Consider the following 18,845-nt stretch of genomic DNA (forward strand, 5'->3'; position numbering starts at 1 on the left):
TGTAGACTATTTAAACATTAAGAAAACCTGCCGTTTTTTTTTTCTGCCTACTCGAAGAAATTAAATGTCAAATCCACTATACGCCTGATAGAACAGACAAACAAATATAAAAGATATAGGCATGTGCCGGTATGAGACTTTGACGGTTCGATAACCGTGAGAAGAAATATCGCGGTTTCAGGTATCACGGTATTGCAATTAAAGCTCCAAAATGTGTGTTTTTTTTTTTTTTTTGGATGTATGTGTTTAAAAAAAAAAAAAAAAACTTTTTTGCATTGAACAGGTTTTTTTTTTAATTTTTCAGAATATAATTGCAAATTGGAACATGAATATATAGTTAAACAAATTATCAATAAAAAAATATATAGATTTTAACTAAAATTACAATATAACTTATAGACTATACCCACAGCCACAGCTCAAGTTGCTCAAGATTAGAGCAAGAACAAAATCATTTCTATAAAAAAGTAAAAACACTCAGGCCTATAAATAAAACATAAAATTTCAGTTTTTTTCGGGCTCGGGCCTGCAAATCAAGTTAATGGATCGGGCTCAGGCCGGGTCGGGCTTTATTACCCGCAGGCCGGGTTGGGCTGGATTTTTTAGGCCCGTTCTTACCTCCAGTTCATATACATAACTTTATGCTGAGAAAAAAAATACCATTGTTAAAAAATATATATATTAAACATCGTAAGCAGTTACTCACAATGTTACTCATTACTTGAGTATTCTTTTCACCAACTACTTTTTTACTTGTAGCTGAGTACCGTACATTTTTTTTTGGATGACTACTTTTACTCAAGTAATATTATTTTGAAGTAACGCTACTCTTAATCGTGCAAAGTTTTTGGCTACTTTACCCACCTCTGACCAACAGTGATTATAATATATGAGACCAGAAACTGTCGCTCCAACCCCTGAAACAACCTGTCGTTTGGCATTATTCAGAGAAAAGAATTAAGATAATTTCAGGATTGACCCATATTCTGCTCACAAGCACAAGGAGAACGTGCTAACTCCACACATCATTAAAAAAAAGTTCCAATACCTTAACAAAGCTACCGTATGCTGCAATGAATTGATATAGTTGTGATAATGGCTTATAAATAGGTTGCACCAAATATAGGGGGTTTAGACAAGCGGATATCGCCATACTTTGTCAACTGTGAAACCCTTTGAACGTCTTATGTGATTAACGGTTATATAAATAAACTTGAAATGGAGTTGAAATATATCTTTCCTGAAACCAGTTTTGGACCTTATCTGACACAACTTTCTCCACAATAAAGCAAGTGCAACCACAGAAAAAAAATCAGAATTGCACCATACAAATACCTTCCTGTGGCTCTAGTTAAATCTTTTTTGCAACTGAGTGAGGGCCTTATTTCTAGAGTGTGGAAGAATTTACTACCAGCATACAAAAACAATGCATTGTCCAAAAAAAAGATTGCAGACAAGGGATCTACAGTGGTCAGGATATGACTAGACATACCGACATCATTCCAAAAGGCAACAACAGGGAAAACAAACACATACTGTAGGAAAGAAAAAAACATAACCCAAAGCAAACCAGGAAATATCCTAAAGGGAACACACATGTGCAACAGGAAAGCAGTGGTGTGTGCAGTGGCTTCTATGACTTCTGTCATATGTACTGTATGTGTAAAACTGACAATCAGATACTGACCGCTTCACTCTCACAGTAACTGTCCCAGTGCAGTCGGTGGGTTTTCTTTGTCATCTGGAAATGTCGAGGTAGAGTTTACAGGGCATGAGGTTAGAATTAGACAGCAGCATTCCATGATGACATAATCAATTAAAGGCTTGGACACACACGACAAACAGGTTACTAACAGTAATGAACATGCTCTGAAAAAACATGAGAAATGGTTGGATGTCACACACGTACAAACTCTGACATACAGTATAAGCACATTACATTAAAGCAATGGGAAATTGTTTATCATAGCAAAAAAAAAAAAAAAAAAAAGCAGATTTTTTTTAAAGCCAACCATGAGTTTTGTGATTGATTTTATACATTTAAATATCCTGTTATTCACAGGGACAACTCCACAGTTATGCTACCTAGGGGAGCCAATAATACTTTTTGTTAAAATGTTCTTCCAAACTAGTTAAACAAATGGTCTTCTGCTTGTTACAAGAAAGTAGTGAAAAGTAGAAGAGGTGGGAATCTTGGGGCACCTCACGATTCGATTACGAAGCCACGATTCGATTTTAAATCGATTATTGATGCACAACCCCTCCAGCTATTAGCTGCTTTTAATGTTTTGTACATTAGTTACAAAAATAGTACAAAAATCCTCTCAGGCTTAAATAAACTACTATTTCAATATCAAGTTAACAGTTCAAAACAGTAAAATACTCAAGTCCCCATTCTGTATCAGCAGCTTTAAACTACATTCAATTAATTTAATGTTGTGAATTAACCATTAAAATTGTTAAAATTGCTCACATTATTCCATAATTTCCTTTTCTTTTGAAAAAATGGAAATGACTTTCGAAATGTGAAAGTTTTAAAACTGTTTCATCATTTAAAGATTTTTTTTTTTTTTTCCAAGTTAAGATTTTGACTATTTTAGATAAAGAGTTCATTAGGTTCACTCGGAAGGTTCGCTACAACAGAGCCTTCCTGATAAGTCTACTGCTTTAAGATGGCGGCTGTTTACTAACGCCGGCAAGTCTGTCATTTCGCATCTCGTTCTCTATACATGTGCTAAGGCCGCCAATTCTGTCATTCCACATCTAGTTCTGTATACATGTGATATCTACCGTAGTATTATGTGGGTGTAGTTTGTAGCAAGGTGGGCGAAGTTTGTAGCGACTGGGCGTTGTTTGTAGCGGCTGTCGGCGTTTGTTCAATCTAGCGGCATGAGTTATGGATGTTTACTCTCGGTCCGTTCCTCATTGCATCCCGAAGACTACGTTGACTGCGTTTTAGTTCCGCTTTACTTAGCATATTTAAATAATCGGAATACGGATGTTTGTGAATCGTTCTCGAATCTTCAGCGGCCGAATCGGGATAAAAACTTTTCCTCTACTGCTTGAAGAGGAGTTTTATAAACAAATATTCCAGCAGATTCTTGATGATAAATCAATTATTCTACCGGCACCGATTTTAAGTATTATTGTAAATACGAATGCTTTTATATACAGCAGCTGCCCAGTTGGCTTGAACTTCCAGCAGTGTTTAAAAGCTTATGTTTATGAAGTCACACTCAACAAATCAGGCCCAAACAGCAAGGCTCTGGTTCTGAAATGCTTTAATTATACAAATTAAAGCCTTTTATTCCTCTACTCGTCAGAGTTTGGCAGGTGATACAAAGCTTTGCACATGACACAGCTGCTTGTTCACATTGCCAGTTTTCATGAAATGAATAGCTATGTAGCAGTCACAAAGTGGGCAAGTATGTGAATAATGTATGATGAAACTAGATTACATCGCCACATCCGCTTGTTTGACTTTTAAAGAATTTTTTAAAAATGCATACATGTCATACTTGTACCAGGTCACAGTCAGTTTGACATATCTTATGCATAGAGCAGAGGTGGGGTAATTTTTTTTTAATAACAGGGATCTTTAAGATTGAAGGCCTGCATATAAAAGCAGTCACATTTGCAATACTCTGACTACACAGTGAGCACACAAAAAAAACTTTGTCTTATTACCGTGAAAATAAAAATACAGCAAAAAATCAATCACTAGAAAACTCATAATATGCTTGGCTATTGGATTTACAATGCATTTTAAATTAGGAGTAATGCATAAGAAGCACAATGCAAAACAGCCATTTTGTCAGCCTGACAATACCAAGGTCAAATGAAAACAGAGTTATGAATGTGGACAAATGAGTGCTAATCGTGGCATGTTTACATAGTCTGAAAACAGGTTGCCTTCACATTGGCTCGTCTGACACACGAGGTGGTTTAGAAGTTGGTCCAAGAGTTCACAGAAGAGACAGAAAGAGAACAAGCAGCTTCCAAAAGACAAGAAGATTATGAAGAGGGTGCAAAGAATGTGCGATAGAATTTATGTATGTATGTGTGTTTGTGCGTGTATTTCAGGGGTGAGGAGGAATGAACGGAATTCCCTGCTCCTCTCTCAGCGTAGGCGTTAAGATTTCATAGAAGGGGAGGAAGTCGCCAGTAGTCATGGAATGGCTGTCAACGTGCTGAGGTAGTTACAAGTTTTACACAACATCCACATTCCATGTGTGCGTTTTGTATGTCACTTGATTGAGCAATTCTTTTCTTTCTTGCTTTCAGCATGTGAAACCTGTTTTGCAAAGTGGCGTGGCTTTTCAGTGGTGGATGAGGCAGAAGGTGTGCGTGTGTGAATGTGGTTAGTGCATGTGTGTGTATGTCTACGTGCGCGCGAGCATGTCAAAGATGAATCCAAGTGTACAGTACAGTATTTTTAAATGTTGCAACCATACACGTAAAAGCTTAATGATGCACTGGACAGCAAACAAAATAATAATGAAACATTAACAGGTGAGTTGCAATAGGAGCACGCAGTTTGGCGCGTGCATGTGTTTGCATGTAGGTGCGCTCGCATGTCACAACAAACTTATGAAGAGCTCCAAAAAGGTTCCAATGATTTCTTTAGTATACCATGCTCGTGTGCACCCCTCAAAAAAAGCCCCCTTTAATAAAATGTTTTTTTTCTCTTTACATATGTATTACAAACTCCATAAATTTGCTGATACGCATGCTCAGAAAATGAAACTGCTTTTTGTAATCTATGGTTTATTATTTTTTTCGAATAAAGTTTTTTTTTTTTTAAGCGGAGAATGTAAAATTCAAGTTACCATAATTCAATTGATCAAGTTAATGGTGTTAACGAGATGATATTTGGGGTGTTCGTAAGTAATATTAAGTTACAGACAAAAAACTTGAAAATTTGAGCGGTGCTTACATAAAATCTTAACAATGCGTAGTAGTTTCATTTAAAGCATTTCATGCCCACTGCTTTATATTGGACCCCACAAAATGATCAAATCTTTTTATTTTTTCTTAATCTGAGTTTTTAGGAAACAAAAAGTGTAAACATATGGTGTTTTGTTTTTAACATCTACTCACAATTCTGAAAATTAGGGTAAAATAAAATGACTAAGGTAATTATTTCAAAAGGGTGACGTTATAACGATCACTGTTCTCGCCCAAATAAGCTACATACTGTATACAGATAGCACTGTGGTTCTCACACTCTATACATCAAGTCCCACCTCAAAACTACTTGACTTTTAAACTACCACTTTATTTTTTTTACCACCTTCGCTACCTTTTAACATGAAAACTGAATTCAAACACCTTTTACATCATCCTTTGGAATTATGAATCCGTTTTAGACATTGTTTGGCTCACAATGAACAGCATTTGGAACATTCAATGACAATTGGCCTCCTGAAACATGCGTCTGACAGCCTATACCCAGAGTTGGCCGGCTTAATTGGGCGATCGAAAGGCGGCGCAAGCCCCTTACACCCCCCTCTTAAAAAAATCAATAATAAGATTGCTTAAATATATACAAACTTTACCGTATTTTTCAGACTACAAGTGGCACCTGAGTATAAGTCGCACCAGCCATAAAATGCCCAACGAAGAGAAAAAAAACATATATACTGTAAGTCGCACCGGAGTATAAGTCGCATTTTTGGGGGAAATTTACTTGATAAAATCCAACACATAGAACAGATATGTCATCTTGAAAGGCAATTTAATATAAAAATACAATAGAAAAAAACATGCTGAATAAATGTACGGTGTACAGTGCATGAACAACGAAATGCGAATATACTATCCTCACCAGGACGCTATGGCTCGGTCCTGGCTATTCAGCGGGCTAAACTCCCAAATGACGATGCTGGACGTCCGTATAATTTGCTGAATCAATTTGGTACTTGATACCAAACAGGTTCGCATCAACGTAAATAAATGATAATTAGGTGCTCTTACAGCAATGACATAAACGGTTAGCATGCATTCGCTAGCATTAGCACATCGTTCAAACAACCACACAACTGGCTCCAAGTGTTCGATCGCGGGTGGAAAACACACAACAACAACAGAAAAGATGATACACACAGGCGTTGCCTCTGTAGATATTTTAAAAGCATAAACAATGAACGTAGGTTCGCAGCCGTGTTTCTCTCTCGCTAACTCGCCCACTCACTCACAGCTACGTAGCTGTCCGTCTTCTTCTGTAGTGTGAGCGCTCTTCTTCACGTAAACAAGTTCGAGTGCGCCCCCCACGTGCGCGTGAAAGCGCCACAAACTAAAAGCATGCATTTCAATATAAAAAAGTCAATAATACAATTGAACACACATTGCCAAAGGCAGAACGCGAACGTGGCCTAAGCTATTAAGAGTTATTCAGATAACCATAGCATAAAGAACATGCTAACAAGTTTACCAAATCATCAGTGTCACTCCAAAACACCAAAATAACATGTGAAATGATATCATAATGTGTTAATAATTTCACACATAAGTCGCTCCTGAGTATAAGTCACACCCCCAGCCAAAATATGAAAAAATAACTTGACTTATAGTCCAAAAAATACGGTAATTGGATAAAGATTTTCTCATAGATTTACTACACACTACTTCAACATTAACTACAACTGAACTGTACTTAACAGAAATGCGTGGAAGCCAATTCCCGCTAATTAAGAAGAAAAAAAAAAAGCCTATTTCCGCCAGTAAATCTTCTTTACTTGCTGGTGCCTGTTTCCGCCCCAATTAAATTTTTTTTTTTTTTTTACTTGTTGAAGTCTTTACGCACAAGCTAAGCTACTTGTAGGCTCTAGCTGATAAATATTGCATGTTGCACTCAACGGTAACCTTATCCGTGACTTTGTGAAGGTATCGTAGAATTTTTCTCGACAAAATGAAGTAAATGGTGTGTATGATATCGTAGTTTTATTCACCCAACCATTGTGTACAGGTGCTGTGTCGCACTACGGTTGGAAGGGGGCAATGGACATCATAAAAGTGAATCACTAACCGTCAAATTACAGTTGTTTTGGAGGAATCTCACAATATGAAAATGAGCCTACAGACCCTGGAAAGAATGCTGAAGAAGAACAAATTGTGAAGGAGAGGAAATAATTTACTATTATAATTAGAGATGTCCCGATCCGATATTTGGATCGGATCGGCCGCAGATATGGGCAAAAAAATGCGGATCGGTATCGGATCGGCCGACACGGAAAAATTCCGATCCAGACTTCCAATCCAGTTTTTTTGAAAACCCGGTCCGGGTTTTCCAGCGCACCAATATACATAATCCATTCCAGTTTTTGCTTCGGTTTCCCTAAAATCCGGTCCGCATTTTAAGGCACACCTTCAACACACTACATTACCGTCTCCCAATTTACCGAGAGACTTTATCTGTAAAAATGTCAGCTGTCTGGGATCATTTCACCTTAAAGGACGACAAAGACGAAGAGGCAGAGTGCAACATATGCCACAATAAAGTCAAGCGTGGTGGTAAAGCTATGAGAAGTTTTAATACAACCAACCTAATCAAGCATTTAGCGACATACACATGCATTTAAAACTAGGTGCGTTAGTAAACAGCCGCCATCTTAAAGCAGGAGACTTCCCTTGTAGGCTGTTGTAGTGAACCTTCCAAGCGAACCTAATTAACTTTTTATCTAAAATACTCCTTGTTCTGCCCTTCATTTCGCGATTTACCATGTGTATTTTTCGTTCCTGCTGTTATTTTGACAGCCGTCCGACAGGAAAGAAGTAGCGCGGCGGCCATGTTTGTAGTCGTTTCGTTAGTCCGCCGTTTGACGAGAGCTGGCCAGCATTGTTTACTGTGCTCACGCCATCTTAAACGTGTCGTGTTGTTTGCGCCTTCGAAGGCATCGTCTGTAAGTACAACATTTTTTATATATAGTATTTAGCGATTTATGTGCCATATTTGGAGCGTTTTGACCACTTTGTAAACTTTGGCACCTGCTGCATGCTTCATTTGCATATTAGAATATTGAGAGGCATTGTATGGGAATTGGCTTCGTATATATTTGAGATATATAGCATATGGATAGTCAAACCTGTCAATCATTTTCGTTCTGTACATTCTATTTCTTTTAGTTTCACCTGGGTTCATTTTTGGATGTGACAGTGCAGCTAAATAAAAGCGCCTGGAGCTTGGATGCTACTTCCTGACTCCTGCGTTCATTTTTGAATGGAGTTTGGCTTGCTGCGAACTTGTGTCCGCTTACACACACAAGGGGAGCAGTATACGACTAAATCGGCAAAATCTTGACTTGAATCTATCTTCAAAACAGTTTTAAAACTTTCACATGTCAATAGTAGACAGAAGGGAAATTATGGAATAACGGGAACAATTTTAACAACTTAAACAGTTGATTCGCAAAATTAAATTAATTGAATGTAGTTCAAAGCTGCTGATACAGAATGGGGACTGGAGTATTTTATTTACGGTTTTAAAATGTAAACTTGATAGTGAAATAGTCGTTTATTTAAACCTGAGAGGCTTTTTATACAATTTTTGTAACTAATGCACGAAACATTAAAAGCATCTAATCGCTTGGGGGGTTTGTGGGATTTTCCACTGACAGTTTACAATATTATTTGCACGTTTTACTGACTGACTATGCCATTTCTGTTTGTCATTTATAATGTTTTGTGTTTGTCACTGAATAAACAGGTCAGTTTCTTGGTACCAACCATTGTGTGTTATTCAAACTCACCTAATTCAGCTGGCTAGTTGTTATCAAGAGTACTAAAACCCTTTTAAACATGAGTCTGACAACTAAGTAAGGAGGCTAAATAACTTTAATACATGCTCAGATAGGCCGGTATCGGTATCGGCCAGTATCTGTATCAGATCGGAAGTGCAAAACAATATCGGTATCGGATTGGAAGTGCAAAAACCTGGATCGGGACATCCCTAATTATAATTATGATTACCAGTATGTTGCTGCAACACATGCTAACTACTAGGCAAGTAGTACTCAGTACGTGTAATGTTTGTGTACAAGGCAAAGGAAAGATAAGTTGGTGTGCCTCACAAAAAATTACTGTACGTTGATGAACATATATTGAGACTACGTGAAATCTACTTTTTACACATGCTGCCTAAAGTTGTAGATGACTTTGATGATGGAAGGCTTGAGTTATGCTTCACCTTCATTAATGTTTTTCTAATAACTTTATAAATTGTGATTTATAGACCTGTTATGGACATGCACCAATTCTTATAAATAAAACAAGAAATGGGATCATGTTGTCTGAAAAATTTAATGTGATCAATATCTGCAATAAAAAAGAATTACACACTTATTGTGTTTATATGGGACATGGGAAGTCCGGAACAGGAAGTAAATAAATATATACATATATTTTTCCCCCACTTGCGGAAACAGGCACCAGCAAGTAATAAAAAAAAAAGGAAAGAAAGAAAGAAAAAGAAAAAAAAGAAAAAGAAAATGTTTGCATACGTTGTTTTTGTGGCAGGAATGGATTTCAATAGAAATGCATTGTAGTAAAAAAAAAAAAAAAAAGTTTGAACAGTGAATTCACAGATTCTTTCGCACCCCAGTAGAGGGAACCTGCGTACCACTAGAGGTACTACTACCACACTTTGAGAACCACTGTAATACTGCAGCAGATATCAACACATGGACCCACACAATCAGTCATACATGTGCTCTAGTGCTGTTATGCCAAAATTCACAGAGACTGGTGAAGTATTATTCGGAGCGGTTTAACTTTAATTTGGTTTAACCGTTTTGGTCTGGTCCACATATCACGTTCCGTTCATAGGCGCACGCAATTCAAGTCTATAGGAGCGCTCAGCCAAGAAAATGATTTGCACTATATAGTTTTAGTCTGCGAGAAAAGCGTTCAGCCAAGAAAATGATTTGCACTATATAATTTTAGTCTGCAAGAGAAAAAAAAATTGAAAACCTTTAGAAAAACACAATTTACTTAATCGGCAATACAGTGCTTCAAAATTCGAGCAAGGATACCAAACAATATAGCAAACGATGGGAATAAATAAAACATGAGTAAAGATGTGTGTGTGTGGGTGGGGGGTTTAAAGGCTCTATCTTCTTATTTTCCTTTTGTATTTTCAGCCAAACCACTGACAATAGTTGAACTTCTTTTGTTGAAAAGGAAACACTTTAATACGGAGTCCTACCCGACTGAGGTAATGGTATTCTTCAGGCTTCATGAGGTGAAAGTCTGTCCTCTCCTCTTCACTCGCTCCTGCCAGCAGGTAATAAAACACATGGTAGTTCCTAGGGTACACAAGAGACACTTGATTATGTATTAGTTCAACTCAAATGACAGGGATGACATTCCCATCTGCCACAGTAAGTATTATTATATGCCCTTTTGAGATGTTTAGCAATTACTAAAATTGAACAGACATCATGGTTTTTGGAGATAAAACTAACAAAAAGAGGGTATTTACGGTACAATAACTCTAAAGACTGGCTTTAGTACTACACTTCAGCAATTGTGCATAGACATGGCTTTCTGGATCCCTTTTATATATATACCAATCTTCAACATTCACAGATAAACCCCCTTCACCTAGATTACAGTGTATCACAAAAGTGAGTACACCCCTTGCATTTCTGCAGATATCTAAGTATATCTTTGCATGGAACAACACATACAAAATGACACTTTGACACAATGAAAAGTAGTCTGTGTGCAGCTTATATACTGTAATAAAGTTCATTTATTTTCCCATCAAAATAACTCAAAATATAGCCATTAATATCTAAACCCCTGGCAACAAAAGTGAGTACACTCCTCAGAACAGGGGTGGGCAAACTATTCCACAAAGGGCCGCAGTGGGTGCGGGTTTTTGTTCATACCCATCATGAGGACAGCCTTTCACCAATCTGGTTTCTTACAAGTGCAATCAGTTGATTGCAGTCAGGTGCTTCTTGTTTCCACTGAAACCTCATTGGTTAAACTGTCTGTGCTGAATCAGTTGGAACAAAGACCAGGACCCACTGTGGCCCTCGAGGACCGGTTTGCCCACCCCTGCCTTAGAAACTACATACATCCCTAAATGTCCAAATAGAGTACTGCTTGTAATTTTCCCTCCAAAATGTCATGTGACTCATTACAGGAGTGCTGTCAGCATTGCTGCAGAGATTGAAGAGGTGGGGGGTCAGCCTGTTAGTGCTCAGACCATACGCCACACTCTACATAGAATTGGTGTGCATGGCTGTCACCCTAGGAGGAAGGCTCTTCTCAAGGCGGTACACAAGAAAGTCCGCAAACAGATTGATGGATTACTGGAACCATGTCCTATGGTCTGATGAGACGAAGATTAATTTGTTTGGTTCCGATGGTCTCAAGCATGTGTGGCGGCGACCAGGTGAGGAGTACTAAGATAAGTGTGTCATGCCTACAGTCAAGTATGGTGGTGGGAATGTACACCACCTCTTCAATCTCTGCAGCAATGCTGACAGCACTCCTGTAACGAGTCACATGACATTTTGGAGGGAAAATGACAAGCAGTACTCCATTTGGACATTTAGGGATGTACGTAGTTCCCATGCGGTGTACTCACTTTTGTCGCCAGGGGTTTAGATATTAATGGCTATATTTTGAGTTACTTTGAGGAGAAATTAGAGAATTAACTCTATTATACAAGATGCACACAGTCTACTTTTCATCGTGTCAAAGTGTCATTTTGTCAGTGTTGTCCCAGGAACAGCAAGAAATGCGAGGGGTGTACTCACTTTTGTGATAGACTGTAGATTGTATTATATCAACACTTCGGATGTCCCGATCACATATTTTTGCACCCGAGTTGGAGTCACCTGATTTTGAGAATCTGCCAATACTGAGTATATGATATTGGTAAAAAAAAAATTTTTTTTAAAAAGGTTTTGCTTTTGCTTTGGCGCTCAAGCTGCCGAGAACAGCCTCTAGTTTACACAATGAATGAGTTGCCACAGCACACTTCAGACTATGTACCAAGCTTAACGATGATTAACACATTTTTGCCCTTGATCGTAGCGCTATGTAGTTGTCTCTGGCAGAGGTGTAGCAAGGGTCCCCGGGGGCCCCAGGCAACAAGCAACATGGGGCCCTTCGAGCGTGTGCAAGTAAGGGGGACAGTTGGACTTGGAGCAACAGAAGAAAGAGTAGCAACACAAAAATACCACCATCGGATGCGGAGGTATATACCTTTGTGTGAAATCAGTAGTCAGATTGGCCCTACAACCCACCAAATTCAAATTATTCCGTAAAAACCACTGATTGGTGGACTACCGACCGAAATGAGTATAGAATTTGTTAATTAAACTGTTTAGGATTATTTTAGATGCATGTATGTTATATTTTTCTCATAGAGTATTCGGCGAGGAATACGATAGACCCATTAATAGACTTTTTTGGGAAAATCATCATTTCTTTAAGTCGTCACATGATTAATGAGGTGGCCTGTGAAAATCAATTTAGAACAACTCGGCAAAGACTTTCCAGAGAGTACTTTGTGAGTCACTCTTTAAGCAATCATGTGGTATTAATAGCTGATTGGACTTTCTTAAACATGTATAATCTATGTGACATGGTTAACGCTGATTGGGATTGATAACAGAATCGTCAGAAAAATCTGCCAAATGATTCCATGGTATGAAACACCCTCTACACTTGTCGCTGCGACAGTGCAGTTAAGCTGTGCGTGCTAAATCTATTGGCCCTCTAGAGGCCCCTACTGGCTGGGGGCCCTAGGCAATTGTCTGGTTTGCCTAATGGGACGCTACGCCTCTGGTCTCTGGCCATATCAAAGCAATAAACCTGTCAATCATTGTTATTTTTAAGTACCAAACACAAGCTGCACTGGTGACAGAGAAAATCAGGGTGAGAGGCTATATGAGCATGAAGCAGAAAAAGATAAATATACGTTATTAAAAACCCGATCTTTTTCAACCGATGCCGACCCTCTGAAAAATGGAGCGATCGACCCGATTTCTGATTATGTGTTCCGATCGGGACATTTCTAATGAATACAATTTGGTCATAGTGTCAACCAGAGGTTGCGCTAGACTTTTTCGTTGTCTGTCATTTTGACTGACAGGGTCATAAAAATCCGGTCATAATCTATATTTACCCGTCACGTAAATTTTTAAAATGTTAATAATGACATATTCAATAGTATTTAGTTTTCATTCATCTTTAATTAATATTCTGTCCGAACAAGCTTAACAGAGAATCCACACCGCGCCATCACACATCAAGCAGCTGTGCGTTATTAGCGCCTAGCTTGCCTTGAACACGGCTTTTTAGGAAGGGTCGGACTTGACAAGTCATTTAAAAAAAAGGGTTTGAGGATAAGCCTGAGAATGATATTTCAACATTGCTTACACGGCCGAGAGTCGGGGCAAACATGCTCGTATGTGTGTGTGACATGCACGAACAGTGCGTGCATGCTATCGATCCATATACTTTGAATATAAACCTGTACAGGGATTATTTATGCCTGTTATTTGTGTCCTCTTTTTAATAAGCAAAATATGATATCCCTGGAATGACGGATGACAGCCAGCATGTGTGATTGTATGGTCATTTGTTTTGATGCTTCTGCGCATGCGGGTCGTCTTGCTCAGCGCATGTCAGACTGCGAATTAGTGCGCAGATATGACAAAAAATCGGATTCGTGCATTAAGACCTGTCGTATGAACGTAGCCATAGGCTTGTTGCTGTTAAAAAGAGGACACAAATAACAGGCATATATAATCCCCGTTTAGGCTTATATTCAAAGTATATGGATCGATAGCATGCACGCACTGTTCGTGCATGTCACACACACATACGGGCAGTTTGCCCCGACTCTCGGCCGTATAAGCAATGTTGAAATATTGCTTATATGGAGCAGAGAGAAAACCGATCATTCTCAGGCTTATCCTCAAACCTATTTTTATTTTTTTATGACTGTTGTCAAGTCCGACCCTTCCTAAAAAGCCGTGTTCAAGGCAAGCTAGGCGCTAATAACGCACTGCTGCATCGCTACCGTAGCTACCGTACCGTCTCTCGCTTTTTGATGACGTAATTGCTGCATTAAATCCGATTTGCGGGACTGGACAGTACAGACCGCAGCGACAGTCTGGAAAAATGTGGCCCAGATCGGATTTAGACCACATACGAAAGTGACCCAGATCGGATTTGAAATGGTCCCGTTCTATGCGACTTGTCACGTTCAGACCGTCAAGTTAATGCCTCACTCGAGTCGGAAAAACACGAAAAAATCGGATTCGTGCATTAAGACCTGTAGTATGAACGTAGCCTTAGTTCGGACGCTCAGTTGCCTTGACATTTTTCCGAGTAAGGCCAACGACGTCATGCATCAAGAGAGACAATAGCTAAATAATATGCTCACTCGCCACCCTATGGTCTGGGGTGTGAATTGCAACCTGTCAAAATGACGGATGGACTTCAGTTTTTTCCGTCACCGTTTTAAAAAACCGGTCAACGATGGAAAATATTCGGTTAACGCGACCCCTGGTGTCAACCAAAGTCTTTAAAAACAGCTACTGTATGCAAGTCAGGTGAAAATACTTCTAGTTTGAATATTGCAATATACATCGCAAACCCCCCAAAAATCGTGTCAGTTTTTTCAAATATCGTTCAGCCCTAGTGTAAAGCACCAATTTCATGACAATACAATACTGATTCTTTGGACAACAATAAGTTTGTTTGGTGACGACTAGTTTGGATACTGCACATTTACAACATCAAGGATTCTGTTTCGCACGTCCGTCTCTTCAACAACGCAGGCTGTAAATATGCTGTGACAGTGATTGGATAATCTTTGCAGTACAAACGTGAAGACAAAGCTATTTCTTCTACAGCTTCTAAAATGGCGACATAACTTCATGAGGGGTAACATCACCACCTGCTGTTGGTTAAGTTTATAACACTCAAAATCTGTGACCAATTGAATGTTTCGATTTGTACTAGTATTTGTTATAGAAACAAGGAAATAGACACGTTTCTTATTAGTAAGATTTTGTTAGTCTCTTTGACACCATGTAGCAAGAACACAAAGGTTAGAGGTCATAAGCAGCACAATCAAAGTCCTCCTCGTAAAAAGGTGGATACATTTTATGGGTCTGCAGTCAGCAATCTATCTCATTAAGGGGCGACTAATGTGAGGCCCACAACTAGCCCCCATTGTGAGGTTAACCCTCACTAAAACCTCCAGTCAGCAGGCCACCACATTAGTGTCAAGCTTTGCTTTGAACTGAATTTGCTCAATAAATCACATACTGGACCACACAACAGTGTCACCTGCTTAAACACTTACATTAAGAACTTTTGCCAAATTTAAACCCAACACTTCGAACTGAGAACCAGAGAATTATATTTAATAGATAGAGTAGTTCAATAACATAAAAGATGTAAAATAACACGGGTACTATAAAAGTACAAGAAATTGATTTTGAAGTATACCGCAAATTAAAAAAAAGGAATATGAGAGTTTTTCTATCTTTAGTCAAGTGGAAACGTGAAGAGCTGTTTACAATTCATCAATGGGTTTAACACTTTGGCCTGCTTCACAGGTAGTTTTGATCGAATTTGCAGTATAAATTACAATGCACTGCTTTACATAGGTAAATGAAGTCATAATGTAACACTACTGGCAAATCAGTTACAGTGTTACCTCGACATACGACCGTTTCGACACACGATCTTTTGGACATCTGGCGTAAAATTTGACTCGCCACTTGTTTCTACATCCGGCGACATGCTCAAAATACGACTAAGATCGCGCCGCAGTTTCTTGTTTTGCCGCAACACGAACGCACAGATTTTCTTGTGAGAGAAACTAATTCGGGTTCCAAGAAGGTTAGTGCAGGTGGTGAAAAAAGGAAAAAGGTGACGCTGACCATTGAAATGAAGATGGAAATGATAGAAAAATATGAGCGTGGTGATCGCATCCGTGAACTGGCTCGACGATACGGCTGTAGAATGTCTACAATCTCGACGGTCCTCCTCCGACCTCAGTTCTCCAGTCTTTATAAGTTAACGTGCCTATGACATAAAAAAAGCATGATTATTTCATATTTCATGCAGTATTTTATGCTCCTGAATGATATGGACCGTTTGGATGTGTGTGGAAGCGATCGTTTTATTCAATTTTTCAATCCCGCGCCATGAAAATGAGTGACTTCCAGCTCCAGGCAAGGGTTGAGGACGAATGCGAATGTGACGTCACCCGGGTCAGCATCTCACAATACAGCATTGCTTTATAGCATGCAGATGGACTAATTTGGATTTGGAAAGACGGATTAATTTGTTTATTTTTCCCATGACGCCAGCCAAATGTGCTGCAGGGTCTTGTTGCTGCACTAGGGAGAGGCGTGTAAGCCTTTTTGGGTTTGACCAGGTTCCCGATCACCCAGAGATTGGCCAAAACAAGTCCGACAACTGTGGGACCATTGGACTTACGAGGAAGTGAGAATACATCATGTTTTGTATTATGTCAAATACTGGGATGATGGCACACATTTTAATACGGAAGTGGCTTGCATTTTGTGGCCGATTGTCCAACGAGAATGCGCACACACCCCTCGGTCCCCTCGGTCCTCTTCGCTTGCACGGTGGGAGAGCGCTATACTCGGCTCATTGCCCTCTTCGTGCGCCCGGTGTTCTGTCAAATTTTTGTGTTAAAAATGGCCGTGAATACAGCGATTACAAAGTAAACACTGCAAACTTTCTTTAAATAAAAGATTATTCACTCACGTTTGAACAGTGACGGACGGACATGTAGAAATGTCCTCAGACACATCCTGCCATGTTAGCTGCACACAACAACTGTACGCCGCTCTCTCACTGTTTACGTCTTCGCCGTGTGGTTAAGCATTAATTTACGCTATATTTGTGTTGAAGATGTCTGCTTACGATGTTACTTTTTTGTTTAGCACCTGTGGATAGCATTAAGAGTCCAAATGAATGTACAAGAGGGCTTATTCACAGCCACGATTGTTTTGGGAGACAAATAATATAAGGGTACAAAATTTGGCAGAACACTGGCAATAGACCACTATCCTGGGGTTGGGCTCGGGCAGTTACGCGCTCCTCCAACGTCGGCCGGTTTGTCCGGCGGTCATTCTCCAGCTGCTTCCCCTGCAAACGAGCTCTCCTGCCTGTAGCGGGGGAACGACGAGCTGTCACTTGCTCGCCGCCGGGGGTGTTGCCGATCGGCGAAGACAATGGACAACCCCGCTGCCGTGTGACATAAGTCGGGGTAGTTTTGTGTAATTTTTCACTTCGAAAGGCGAGAATAAGACTTTGAAACGCCGCTCGGTCCGGGTTAGCGTGTCGGCTAGCTGTCACGCCTACTGGTTTGTTTACACTCTCCGAAGCCGGTGCAGGGAAGTGACAAAGCAGGACTAACTCCGGTGGCATAAAATATCGTGCGGGAGAGGTGCAAGAAGTCGACAGTTTTGACCATTATTTTGCCATGTCGTACTGAATAAATGCACTTTTAATATTTCATATTCTATCTAGCACAAGACTTATTTGTCATGAGTCATGACCATACAATTTATTTAGCAATTGGGGAAAATACTTAGATAAAAAGAATATCCTGTAAAAATATTGGCGTAAAGAGATTGAAACAATGACATTTTGCTGCTCTCTTCGTCGCATTTTCCTTGTACTGAATAATTACCCATGAATGGGCTGAATTCTAAAACAGATGAAATCGTAACCCTTCCGACGTCATCCTCCAGCTGGGGACGCTAGAGCGCTATAATGACAGGCAAGGGCTAAACGGCAGATTAAAAAACTAATTTCTCGTAATCTGCACTTTGCCAAATTGTTGTTTATACTCGAAATGCCTCAAAATATGATTCTAATTCACATAATAATGCTATTTAAGACATTTTCTATCCCGTCATAGGCACTTTAAGGTGACAATTATTACTGTGGTAACATCGCCAAAGAAATTGTCAGCTTTGGTTTTTAATAATTTATTTCAGAACTTGTGCAACACAACACACTGTCCGCCGCAGTTGATGCCAACAACAAAACATTAAACGAGAAAGTAAAATCTCTACCGCACCATTCTCACTCAGTCACGTCAGCCATGTGGTGCCTTCAGGTACAGCACGTAAAACACGTCTGCCACATTAGAACCCCATTCATTACATTATTTCAGTAATTTTTATTATTATTCAGATTTTTATACAAAATTTATTTGTTTTGCTATGTGTAATTCCCAATTGTTATAGTACCAGCAGTATTTATTAAGGACTTCGTGTAGGTTTTTGGGCTGTGGAACAAATTAATGGAATTATAATGTATTCTTATGAAAATCCTGCTCGACATACGACCATTTCGACTTACAAACAAGGTCCTGGAACAAATTAACTTCATATGTAGAGGTACCACTGTATTTTGAGTGTTCAATGCATAGAGCAGTATTTTTTTTGTCAACAATGGCTATAACTACAGTAAAATATTTGGTCGATGAACAATTTTTTTCATAATGATGATGTGACGATGACGAGCTAAAGACGTGGCTAGAACATAACGTCTGATGAGATGACAACGAGACGGAAATGCGACATACTTTCTGTCATATGTTCACAATGTGTGAGTCAGTGTGACATTTTCATATTGAACATGGAGTACGCTAGCTTCCATCATAGCAGTGTTTGGGTCGTGTCACTCATGCGAAATGTGCTGCGCCTCTCCCTCACTCAACTCACCGGAGTTTAGGATGTGTTTCAAGCTAGGCTGCGCTCCATCTTGCTTGTTTGGAAACACATGGTAAGATTTGTTTTCTTATCTTGGCAAGAGAGAAA

The 18,845-nt window shown here is 39.3% G+C and overlaps 1 protein-coding gene across 7 annotated transcripts in view; it reads right to left on the reverse strand.

The window, feature by feature from the left end:
• The window catches only part of myo9aa (myosin IXAa), a 184,684-nt gene that overhangs the window by 69,708 nt on the left and 96,131 nt on the right, over positions 1 to 18,845 (reverse strand). For all 7 annotated transcript variants that reach the window (XM_057834108.1, XM_057834101.1, XM_057834094.1 and 4 more), the window contains 2 exons: positions 10,202 to 10,301; positions 1,688 to 1,741 (listed from right to left, as the gene is read on the reverse strand). In XM_057834108.1, coding sequence (XP_057690091.1) covers positions 1,688 to 1,741; positions 10,202 to 10,301 — 154 coding nt within the window. The remainder of the gene's footprint in view (positions 1 to 1,687; positions 1,742 to 10,201; positions 10,302 to 18,845) is intronic.

This window comes from Corythoichthys intestinalis, chromosome 1 (genome assembly GCF_030265065.1).
Source record: "Corythoichthys intestinalis isolate RoL2023-P3 chromosome 1, ASM3026506v1, whole genome shotgun sequence".
NCBI lineage: Eukaryota > Metazoa > Chordata > Actinopteri > Syngnathiformes > Syngnathidae > Corythoichthys > Corythoichthys intestinalis.